The sequence below is a fragment of the Gasterosteus aculeatus genome, chromosome 11, assembly GCF_964276395.1.
Source record: "Gasterosteus aculeatus chromosome 11, fGasAcu3.hap1.1, whole genome shotgun sequence".
Classification (NCBI taxonomy): domain Eukaryota; kingdom Metazoa; phylum Chordata; class Actinopteri; order Perciformes; family Gasterosteidae; genus Gasterosteus; species Gasterosteus aculeatus.
The window spans coordinates 9343957-9356353 of record NC_135699.1 but is presented as its reverse complement, the minus strand read 5'-3'; the positions used below and the strand labels follow the sequence as shown (position 1 = coordinate 9356353).

Sequence of the window (12397 nt, the reverse complement as noted above, 5' to 3'; positions counted from 1 at the left end):
TATTTTCTCATTTCCATTTTTATTTTTCCATTTCATTTTGAGCAAATGCATTTGATCAGTTTTTGCTGCAGCAAAGAGCCTTTCTGGCCGATACATAAAAAACGAGTTTCCTGGCTATTGCAAATATCATGTAGTACTTATATAATAATTGCACATGTTTACTAAATGTTCTCCTTCAATGCTGATCTGGGATCACATATTTTTGAAGTGGTTAGGGCTTCTAAAGCGCATTTGTTACTTTTCAAAAATCATCAAACATAAAAAGCATAGCTGGGTCCTAAAAAGCAAATATTAAGGCACAAAAGTTCACAGCAGCAAACTGACTGTCACTGAGATGCAACTGCATTCCCTCAGCTGTGCTTGGTGTGCAGCATCTCAGTGAGTAGAGAGTTGCAGGGCAAATCTCCCAGAAGATGACGCTGGTACAAATACTCCTCAAGCTGGAAGCTGATGCTGCGTACTTCGGGAAGTCGTAGCAACAGCTGACCAAACTTGTCTGACTGTCTTGGATGGCTCCGTTGGGTGTGCTCCATCAGGGCCCTGTTCACCCTCTCTTGTGTCTGCTCCACCTGCTTACGGCTCTGCACTGACTTCACGTCTGTAGCAGAAAGCACAGGAATCGTACACAGTCAACTGCTGCGTGCATGACTAACATTAACATAGAAAAGGTAACCGAGTTGGAACAAAAAGGTACATCTTCTGTGCGTCTCTTATATCTTAAGAGTCAAACTATACTTTCATCAAAAAAACTCACCGGGGTTGAATAGCACCAAGTGTTTCAGACCAACAAACTCGTGTCTGTCCAGGTGGAATGCTTTCATTTTGGATACCAAGTCCTGGGTCCTCGATACCAGGCTACTCAGTGCAAATCCTGCTTGAGAGATGATGGTCGACACCTCAATCTGCATCAGAAGGACAGATAGCTTCTGGTCAGCAGTTGTCCCGAAACAAGATGTGTGCAATCCATGACATTGTTGATAATCATTACAATTCTCAATGCGATAAAGCCAAACTTTACCTGTTGGCCCGTGACCAGATATATGCATCCCTCTTTGCTGTAGGTCACCTGTCTACAGAGGTGATCCAGCACTAGCAGCTCACTCCAACAACTCTGGAGCAGCGACATCTGGTCCTCCAGCTGTGAGACGCAAACAAAAACAGTTCTGATCTATTACCAAGCAAAGAGTGTCAGAGCTCCCGGAGATAACTTCTACTACTGTCATCATGTAACTTTATAGTGTGTGATTCTTCACCTTGAGCTCCTTGAATAGTGCACTGTTCCTAGACCACTCCACAAGCCCGAACAGTGTCTGGTCTGCTATTTTGCACATGATGCTGAATGTATTTAGGCGGTCGTGCTTGCCCCGGTTGGCCTGTTCTCTCTGCAGACTTGCGAGGACCTTGGCACACAGCTGGCTCTCATCCTGCTCCCCGACCAGGAGTTGATTGAGCAAGTTGGGTTTAAGAATTGCCAATGACGTGGTATCGAGGGTTTGGGCGTGAGTGTGTGGGAGAGGGGTGGATGAGCTTGGTTTTGAGCAGGGGGACGATGCCGGTGTGCTTCTTGTTGTGAACGAATCCAAAATGGGGTGCACATAGTTTGTTGGAGCTTGGCTGTAGCTATAAGGCATTTCTACTTTCTCCTGGAGGTATCCGGGGAAGGTGCGTTGGTAGAGTCCAGAGTAGGGCAGCGAGAGAGGGGAAAACACCCTGTCTGCGTTCATGGTACAGTCCAGAGTCATTGGAGCACCCGATGTCCCCATGCCAGAGGGATACGTGTTAGACTCATGTAAAGCATCTGAAGACAACACAGCACTTGTGTGATTGCTCATTAGGGGAAGGTCATTCGGAGGTGTCGGCCGTTCTGTTTGAGTAGTTCCCATTTTCATCCTATAGGAAGCGGGGTTTGGCTGGTGATGTACTTTCTGCTGTTTTATTTGCCTGTCCCATCGGTACAGAGGGCCAAATTTATTCCTCCCCCCTCTCATACGATCTGCTCTTACTGCTGTTGAAAGATGATGAAACAGATTATTATCGTTTATGATCCAGGGCATTACAGTTCCACAGCGTTTATGACTTCTTATGTGAGTCGTCTGGGGGAGAAGAATACATGCATGTCAAAAGAACAAGACACGTCACAAATGACCAGCGTGCAGGTCCAAAGGATGGTTTGCTGTACCTTCTCTCTTCATGCCCACTGCCAAACACTTTTGAAAGCGGCAGAAAGGACAGCGTTTCCTCTGCGAAAGGTTAATAAGGCAGCTCCGTTGTTCTGCACAGGTGTAATACTTGTTATTCTGCACTGAGCGTTTGAAGAAGCCCTGCAGAGAAAGAGAGATTGTAACCCGACTGCAAGCCGATCCAGAGTGACAATATGAAAGATGCATCATGCCAGCTAACATATCTTAGGTATACAGTAGTTGACCTACTATATAGCTCATATATATGAGCTATTTGCTCAGTACTATGAAACCAAAGTGCTTTTTGGTGCTGTAGAGTATACATACTTTTTCATGGACTGTCAAAAACTATCCCTTACCTTGCAGCTTTCACAAGTGAGCAGTCCATAGTGGTATCCGGACACTTTGTCTCCACAGATGGGACAGCTCTCTTCTGACTGTGTTGTGCCATCTGGTTCTGCCTTTAATTCCTGAGCTGGAGAATGACATCGACATTAATGCTGAATGTCAAAGGTACAGCACTGCACAATTTGCTGAGGCAGAAGGGGAGAAAACAAGTGCTAGTTTTAAAAAGGGGATTATTATGGTGATGTGCCCAGCAAATCCTGCTTCAACCTTTCTTCTCTGCTTCCATGTTCTTACCCTCTTTTTTTCATTTTTACTTTTTGAAATATACAGTGAACATTGTATTGAATATTTACTAGTATTAGTGAGTCATGAAGAAGATTTTGAGTTGATACTGCGTATTAAAGAATAGTGAGCAGTTCATGACGATCCCTACAGACACGACCTTATCACTGGGTTGACTGAACACAGATATGACCTTTATCTAATCACCAGTCTACCACAACCACTTTGTGCCTTTTCTTCTGTAAATGGGGATTTTAACGCATCTGCTACTCTTCATACTATGCATTTCCAGACGCTTTTATACACCAACGTTGAAACAAGACATGTAAAACAATGATACTTTCATAACCCTTCACTCCCTCAACAAGGATTTCCAGAAACCTGTCTGCAAATGTACTGACTAATAAAGGGATCCGACTAACATATACTCACATGCCGACGCTCCTTCCAAAATAAAGGGGTATTTGCCAGGATGGTGGACAAGTGGCTGCTGTGGGTGGTAATCAGGTAGGTCCATTGTGGCAGATGGGATATGAGCTTCAGAGTCAGCCCAGCCTGGTCTTCATTGTTTCAGAGACCAGGAGACCGGACCCACACAGGAGAGCCACAGAATGGCCGGCTGGCAGGCCCAACAGCCCCGATGGACCGATGGCTGTTTGAGGCCCACAGGTGGACTTTGATCTTTGTCATAAAACCTCTCCCGAGCGGCGCTCCCACCAAGCCAGTCAGCCAGACAGTCCTATATGGAGCAGCGTCAGATATCCACCTGCTCTAATGTAACTATGCTGAAATCTCGGGGCTCAGCTGATAGGACAAGGGTCAAGTGCAGTTAATCAAAGACAAAACTACAGTCATTTAGCTGTTACTTTTATTATGGGGTCGTTCATTCAGTGTTGGGACATTGCAATTAATGCGGCGTTATATAACAAATACACAGGGTGTCAACTTATTTACTTCATTACTTCATTAAAATGTTACTTAAGCTGACCTTTTTGAAAGATGTGTTGTTCAATATGACATTATCAGGAAGTTAATGGTGTTTCATTGATGTGTAAGTAGCGTTTCACTGTTCAAGGTGCATCTAGTTTTAGCCTTTTTTTGTACAGTTCTTAAGTTAAATATCTTGGATTTTGCTAAACAAGACAAAATAAATTTTAACGTCCAACGTGCAGTCTTTCTTTTCTTTTTTTAAACTTTTCTTGTTTTTGTTGAAAATGATGATTTTTCTCCTTATAGACAAACTTAGACAATAGATATAGACAAACTATTTTACAGTTTATCTGCTAACAACTGATGGACATATGAAACATGAGACATTGGGCCTTCAGCTGATTAACGTCTTTTTATTGAGGAGTCCAAGACGAAAATGTTTGGAAGCCCCTCGTTGAATCTTTATATTTATTTCATAAGCTGGTCATTTTTTATATGTAAAATGTTGACCTGTAAAGTAACTGGTATAGCCGTCATATAAATGTAGTGTAAGAGTTTAAATATAAGGGTGCGGAAATCCACTGCTAGTAATCGAAAACCCTCAATAACTACTGACACTGACATGAACTTAAATGTATCCACCTTAGTACAGCTATCGAGAAAAGGGCAGTAAACCTTTGCTGTAGTCAGTATAATACAATATCAGCCAATTGCTTAAATCAGGGCTGAGATTAAATGGTTCCACTTCCAGCCAGTGCTTGATAAAGTGCAAAGGCTGCTTTGATGATGCTCACAGTGACGTCAAAGCAACAGGGCAGTTCAAGGGTGAATGGTTATGACTCCTGCACATTAACTCGTAAATGGATTATGACATTCATCAATGCAATAGGCCTCACACTATTTTGAGCAGTCTGGTTTCTGATCCCTGACGGTGTTTTGCGCTCACTTTCAGGGTAAATCTTAAAATATACAACTCTCTATCACATGTCAACAAGAGATTTGAAATGTGTGGCAGCGCATGCCGTCTGATGGTATTCCCTAAATTAGCACTGCCATCTGGTGGCACTGTTGCATAACTGAATTGGAATTGGACTGATGTTTTAGGATGAAGGTCCTCTATTGGTTAACAACCACCAAAATGCAATGGAGTAATTTTATTGAATAGAACCACAAACAACAACAACAACAACAATACGGTGGTATAGAACCATCTACTAAATGGTGTATTTGATTAATTCAAACCTAACAACATTTTTGGAACCTGTGCTCTTTACTTGTTATCTGACAATTACAACATCTTTTCATATACCATGTTTACTGTAAGCAGTCATTGTCAAGATCATTTAGGAATCCAATTCCTCACTGCTGGTACAGACCGGCTCATCCTCGACGACGTACCACACCTCGTTGTGCCTGTTAAACATCGTCATTGGACTGCAACAAAAAATAAAGAAAGAAAGGATTGATTACCCAATATAAAAATGATCATCAAATATAGAAGTTTCTCTTTTGGCTTTTCTTTCTGAGTATCGCTAAAAAAAGGTATTATTTGTTCACCTGTTATATCCGACGGCATAGTGGAAGTTTCTTTTGTACTTTGCACCCACTGAATTGAGGTCAGTGGTCAGAGCCTCCGCTTGGCTTTGGTCTCTAATCTTCAACATCCATCCTCCGTAGCTCCTCACGTACACTTTCATGTCTGGAATCGTCTCGATGTAGACCTGCAAATCAATAACGTTTCCTTACCTGCCGACGCTGAAGGATGACTTGACAGAACAAATTCAAATACGGCATCATTGCATTAATTAACAAAGTTTGATGTGCTGCCCTCTCAGCCGTGTTTTGTGATAGAAGCTCACCCTATCATCAGTAGGTTTGGGGGGATTCTTCTGATGTTTGGATGGCAGCAAGAAACTCATTGTGTAGGTACCACTTTGCCAGAATTTCGTGTTGTCAGAGAGTTTGAGGAGAACGGGAGTTGTCATTTTGACATTATTTTCTGTGGATAATAAAAACAGTTTTATTTAAAAAGGTAAAAATTTGAATTGCACAGCAAACAAAATGTTATTGTGCAACCAAATACTGTGCTGTTCTCAATGTCTGCGGGTCTCTATTAAAAAAAAGAGATTTTAATAAGACCAAAACATCTATAAAGAACGCTGGATTCTCGTTGGTACCGTTGATGTAGGTAAAGAGTCGTCTGAATGCCCTCATGTTTGCAACCTCCATGATCAAGGATGATTCGTTAGTTGAAACCCAACTGACAGAGTCATAGTGACGGACCTGACGGACATGAACAAACATGGTTAGGATTTTTTGAAACTCTCTTGCACATCAAATGTGAAACGGTTCCTCTTCTTTCTCAGACGCACTCACTTCGTAATCGTCAGTGCGACAAATGAGATCAAACAGGCAGCATTCATCTGTCTCAGAACAGAAGTCCAACTCAGATGAGTTTCTGTATAATTAGAACAGCAGACATAAAAAAAAAGGCACAGATAGCAATTTCGGTCAAATGCAACAATCTATTTAAACTGGCTGATCATTTCTTACCCAACTCTTGCCTCAGCTGTTAAGACTAAGAGGAGGCCAACGAATCCTGAAAGGTAAAACCTGAAACACACACATAGACCTTTCAATAGACTGTTCACCCGCAGGGAAAAAAAGATCTCTAACAGAAATTAAGTTTAGTTCATACACCAACGTGTAGGTTGTCCGATGCGATGTCAACTATAAAATTGTACTTACATTGTGTGCAGAGATCTGGATTCTGTGTTTTCCAAGGCGATATCTTTGCAGTCTGGTCGGAAAGCAACTATTTATTCCAAGTCTGGTTATGAAAGACAAACTGGCCACTCCCTGGACACACAACACAAACCAGGCTGGACCAATGGTAACCAAAAGCAGTAACAGAATTATATATTCATCATGTGAAGAATTATATAACAGACAAAGAGACACGTGTTATATACACTCTTTGTCACGTTTGATATCTCTAGGGGTCATCACACGGTATCCATATGTTTAACCCCATTCAACACAACAACACCAGCAATAAATCAAAAGTTTCAAATCTCTCTATTTCTAGTTTAAACCACAGGCAGAGAAGTGTGGAAATCTTTTCATTGACTTTTCACAGCCTAATCTAAAGGTCAGCTGGAAGTATGTGTTTGTGTGCATGCAGGTGGTGTATGTATGTGTACAGTGTGTGCAGCATGCTTCAGAATAGGCGTGTAGATGAGACACTGATCTGTCTGCCTGCTGTGTGATGTAGGATCCCTTTTTATGTTTAACATTTGATAACTGAAGTCATTAGGGGAAAGCACAAAACATAGAATCTGTATTATTATGAAACAAACCATCAGTTTCCGCATTAAACCCTTGTAATAGTAGAATTTGAGAAAAAGTGGAAGTCCTTGATCATTGAACCGAATACTCCAAAATTGCTTTTGTTTTTATCTTTGGCATTTTCTCTTTTATTGTGCCACTATAATGTATTTCTCAGTTAATAACTATATGATTCACTCATTAAAAGTCAAATCAACATTGTTTTCATGCAAGAAGATTATCTGATTTTCTCTGTACAACGCCCAGGCATCAGGTGGTGCCGAATTTGACAAAACCTCATGTGAAAGTGGAGGCTCATGTTTCCTTAGAACATAAATAAAACTTTTTCAGTTCCCACATGGTATTACTTACCCCACGTTGTACAGAATGTCCCACCCTCACTCTGGCGTGCAGAAACAAACACAAAGGTTGCAGAGAGGGATGGTGTGAATGTGTGAGAAAGAGAATCATCTTACAAAAGAAGTTCTTACATGGCACCTTTTGTTTGCAAAGATCTTGTGATACAGACTGGGGAACGCTAAATCTATGGAAATGGTTCCGACTTCAGAAAAAATGCATTCAACCATGAAACATGAGGTCGAATTACATGCAAACAGATGAGAGAGCTTTAGTGCACCATCAGGCTGCGAGGACAAAAAACAGTTAAATTAAATTGGGAACGGAAATGAAATAAATTTGTATAAGAATGTGATTCTTAGCAATATTTATATATATATTTTTTGTATTATTCCATCCCCTTCGTCAAGTTAATTAACTGAAAGAGTTGAGTACCTGTGCTTTGCTTTTTAAAAATGCAACGTTGATTACCTGATTACTAGTTTAAGTGGTGTCATTGAACAAGAATGTAAAGCATTTTTATTTACTATTATGATGACATATTTGTGGCATGCTATAATCTCATTTAAAACTATTTAATAAAATGTGTGGATTTCCTATGGTTAACTCTCTCTTTTTTTTTAAAATTCTGCATAATAATACATAATACAGTGGTCTGTAATTGAGCAAACAGATGTGCTGCGGTTTGCACTGGCGTCTCCTGTAAAACTACAACTCCCACCCGCACCAACTCGCCCCGCGTGACCCGTCTACGTAATCGGCCGGCTTATGGAGCCGCTTGTCCTGCCGAGTCGGATCGCTCCTCTCACTCACCGAGGGCCGCTTCGCTTTCGCAGGGAAACCGTTGTTATTTCCCCGATGTGCCGCTGTGGAGGACGCGCTCCACGCCACAGGTTGGTACATTGACAAAGATTATAAGTGGATTTTTAAAGAAGTTAACTAGTCCTACAGGGAGTTCAAATGTCTGCAATACTCACAGTTTATTTGGACGTTTTATGGGTTATATTTCTTCCCCCGGGTGTGGTGTGCTTTTAATAGATTCGTATTCAAAATGAATCTTTTAACATGTATAATAGACGGCATTTCTGTAACCATTAACTCACTGCCGTTATTGTTCATATGAGAAAGAATTAGCATTCAATACGTCGCCCATTGCTTGGAATGTCCCATTTCCAAAACTATTAGTTGTTATGTTGCGCACGCCAAGACATTTCACTCAATACTCACTGTGATTAGACCTGTTAAGGCTTTGGGGGAATGAATGACCTCTACAAACACTAAGATCGCCAATTGTGGGCAGCTAGAAATTCCAGGGCATATAATTAAGATTAGAACCAATATAATCTCTGAATAAATACCACAGTGGCTTACATTACATTACATTATTATATATCAGCTGATGGCGGAACTAATTCTTCGCAACAGCTATTTGCTGGTCATACATATAAATAAGAAACTATACAGTTATTTCCATTAGATCATAATCTAACACAGCTGCATGATTGCAATTTGTTTGCGTATACAATGCTGGCACCAATGTGCTGGTTTTCATTAAGTGGACCCCTTTTTGTTAGTGAGCATTTTTAAAATGACGCTCACATCGAATATCTTGCTAATTGGGTATTTCAAAATATCATTCACGGCAAAGAAAGAAGTAATTTAAATAAATATACTCATGGCGTAATAGGCAACATAGATTGACCACAAGTGAAATACGACGCTAAATTAGAAAATAATCTGAATTGTATAGAACAGTGATGATGACATTGTTGTGCGCTGATTTCCCTTTAAATAAATTTCCCTGACTCGGCGGCCAGGGATTCTTTGAAGCTTTGAAGTCAGAGGTCAAACGGCCCATGGCAGCCAGAAGGGTTCTGGTGACCGGGTGCTCCTCTGGCATCGGCTTGGCAGTGGCGGCGCGGCTGGCCAGGGATGAGCTCAGACGGTTTAAAGGTCAGCCATTCAATCTCCTCGACCAAAAAAAGAGCGCAGTGATACGCGTACAGACACGACTACATCTACATCTACCGCCTCTATTCATTGTTTCCCCCCCCCCCGAGGCAGTGGTTGCCACAATGAGGGATCTCGGGAAACGTGGGCCGTTGGAGAAAGCGGCAGGTGACTCCTTAAACGAAACTTTGGAAATCAAGCAGTTAGATGCCTGCTGTGAAGCCTCCATCAAGGAGTGTGTCGACAGCCTGCCGGACAGACGGGTGGATGTTCTTGGTACGCCACTTCTCACTCTCATTTTAAGTGAATTAAAGATCTCCATTCACACACATATAACAACATAGAATACTTTGCTACTACAGTGAACAACGCCGGTGTGGGCATGATCGGACCACTGGAGTGCCAGAGTATCGACGCCATGAAGGAGCTCTTTGACACAAACTTCTTTGGCCTGGCCCGGCTGGTGAGAGAGCTGCTGCCGGACATGAAGCGGAGGCGGAGCGGCCATATCGTGGTGATGAGCAGCGTTATGGGAACACAGGGTGCGTTTGTTATTGTCGCTGAAATGACAAGAAAATTAGCCAAGAGAAAAGAAGGTTACAGTGACAGGTTTCTTTATGTTCTCACACAAGGGCTTCTGTTCAATGACGTCTACTCAGCCTCCAAATTCGCTGTGGAAGGATTTTGTGAAAGTCTGGCAGTGCAAGCGATGAAGTTTAACATCAAGTGATTGTCCGGAAAGAAGTTTGAGAATCTTATGCAGTCAACCAACAATTAAAGTGATGTTTTTAAAAAAATGTAATTGACTTTAAGGAAACAGTGATCCAATATGTCCCTTTTTTTATATCTGTGTCACAAGGACAACTCTGGTGGAACCAGGCCCTGTGGTTACAGAGTTTGAAAGGAAAGTATACGAGGACGCTGAGAAGATGGATCTATCTGGGACGGACGAGGAGACTGCCAAAATCTTCCGGGAAATTTACCTGCCGTACTCTGTGAAAGTGTTTGCCTCGTTAGGCCAGACCCCAGAGGAAGTGGCTGAGGCAAGCGACATGACATTTTCCATTTGATTCTTTTCTTTTTTGCAGGGAGAAAGGCACTCGGGTGTTGACATAGTTCTGTTTGTATTCTAGCAAACTGTTAAAGTGATAACAGCCAAAGAGCCTCCTCTGCGCCACCAGACCAACCGCCTCTACACGCCCATGACGGCGCTGAAGCATGCAGATCCGACCGGTCGACTGCCTCTGGACGCCTTCTACAAGATGATCTTTAAACACAGCAGTGTGTTCAATGCCACGCTCGCCGTGCTGCGCGTGCTGCAGAGGAGGGCAGGAAAGAAATAAAGATTTCACTCTTAGCTTCCATGGGCTATAAATGGCTTATTCATGTTATGTTATTATAGAGTAAGTGATGGAATCTGGGAGCCACAACTGTTTTTTTTAAGTATAGCATCCAACTGTGATGTGATAGAAGTAAGGGTACAAGCCGTAGGACGTTGTCTGTAAATTATACAGTTACTGCAAAAAAAGACGAATTACTATTGTACTTTACATATTTACAAATTATTTATGGACCTTCTTTCTTGTTGTGGAATCTCTTTCTTTATTTTGATTTGTACAGGAAAAAACACTGCAATAACAGCAATGTAAAATGAATTCTCATAATAATAATAAATATACTACTATAATGCTTCTAAATGAACTGTGAATTATTATTACAAAAGTAAAACAAATCCTGGATAATATTCATATATTAGTCTAGAATAAATGAGACAGGTAGATGTTACCCAGGCTACTATTTTAGGCAAATACAATCCCGCTGCATTTCTCCATTGCCGATGCGTGCTCAGAAAAGCTCTTGAATAGCGGGACAACTGAGATTTGAGGCACATTAATATGTGAATATTCACTGTCAGTGAGGTAATTACAAGATGCTGTTGTTGAATGATGAATAGCTGTTAGGGGGTTGCTGCAGCCAGTGCAGCAGTATCTTGCTCGTCTCCGTCTATATATCAGTTTATCTTACACGTTTGCTATGTAAAGGTCGGTTAATAAAAAACAACACTAACCTGATGGCATTCAATTCAACAAATAAATAGGTGTCTGCATAAGCAATATCCTGTTAGTGTGTTGGATGGGGAAGATTAAATAGACCAAAGAATGCACTGTGATTCCAGTGGACTATTTAGTAGCAAGATATATCCATGTATGTGGTGAAGAAACCTGATGTGTAACTCTACAACGGAGAGAAAACACAAGCAAATAAGTCACTGTGACTTTGACCTTTGACATGTAGATTATACACTCAGCAAGGATAATAATTATACATCTTTCAATTCTTTCCTTGAGCAGTGCTGTAGCGCTAAACACCAAACACATCATGCTTCAGACTAGCGGTCACAGAAACCCCAAACCCAAATCTCAGCTCTTACCCCAGCCAGAGATGCTCACCAATATCCAGTCCTGTACTGGTCCCAACACACTCCTGTATAGTCCAAATGCACTTAGGTTGTGAGTGCATTAAAACATTTACTTGGACTTAACTGGACGAAAATCTAAGAAAATAATTGCAGTCAAAAGCAAAAATGTATTTTTACTGGAATAATGAGTTGGCAACCTAATTTATTGAGTCTGGATTTTACCTCCTGTGCCAAATTGTAAGCGCAAGCTAAACTTGCTCTAACAATTATAACGTTACCCTTGCTGACACAGAGAGATAAGACAGATGTTTACTATTTTAACATTTTTTTAAATGTACTATAGCTTGGGTTAGTGAGCACAATTACTGGGCAATGTACCGTAAAATATATAATAATAATAATAATAATAATAATAATAATAATATAAGGCAGTCAAATACCACAAGCTTAGAAAAAAAAAGAAAAATATGTTATCCAACAAGAGCCAAAAGGACAGCTTTAATTATTGGGAATAATATTCAGTTTTATTTCGAGGCTTATAATTATGAGGAATTCTATCCTCCTTTATAATATGAAACAGTGACTGAAAACAAGGACACAAAAA

The 12397-nt window shown here is 41.0% G+C and overlaps 3 protein-coding genes across 4 annotated transcripts; 1 reads left to right on the top strand and 2 right to left on the bottom strand.

Moving 5' to 3' along the window:
• On the bottom strand, positions 1–3465 carry nr5a5 (nuclear receptor subfamily 5, group A, member 5). 2 transcript variants are annotated; one of them, XM_040189862.2, is made up of 7 exons: positions 3243–3465; positions 2540–2655; positions 2180–2321; positions 1254–2005; positions 1019–1138; positions 755–902; positions 1–598 (listed from the first exon to the last, which is right to left on the bottom strand). In XM_040189862.2, the coding sequence occupies exons 1-7, from the start codon at positions 3325–3327 to the stop codon at positions 351–353; spliced, it is 1611 nt and encodes a 536-aa protein (XP_040045796.1). In that variant the 5' UTR covers positions 3328–3465; the 3' UTR covers positions 1–350. The 2 variants fall into 2 exon arrangements, with proteins under 2 accessions (XP_040045796.1, XP_077939785.1); XM_078083659.1 differs by having other exon boundaries at positions 1254–2002.
• A 1414-nt stretch (positions 3466–4879) lies between these two features.
• soul5 (heme-binding protein soul5) lies at positions 4880–6628 on the bottom strand. The gene is made up of 7 exons (XM_040189883.2): positions 6489–6628; positions 6294–6353; positions 6117–6198; positions 5918–6023; positions 5600–5739; positions 5298–5461; positions 4880–5174 (listed from the first exon to the last, which is right to left on the bottom strand). Coding segments are annotated over exons 1-7 (645 nt in total). The 5' UTR covers positions 6491–6628; the 3' UTR covers positions 4880–5083.
• Positions 6629–8182: 1554 nt separating this feature from the next.
• LOC120827190 (retinol dehydrogenase 8) lies at positions 8183–11066 on the top strand. The gene is made up of 7 exons (XM_040189879.2): positions 8183–8317; positions 9242–9377; positions 9489–9650; positions 9737–9916; positions 10007–10100; positions 10234–10417; positions 10508–11066. Exons 2-7 carry the CDS (start codon positions 9281–9283, stop codon positions 10715–10717), a joined length of 927 nt encoding a protein of 308 aa, XP_040045813.2. The 5' UTR covers positions 8183–8317; positions 9242–9280; the 3' UTR covers positions 10718–11066.
• Positions 11067–12397: the final 1331 nt, after the last annotated feature.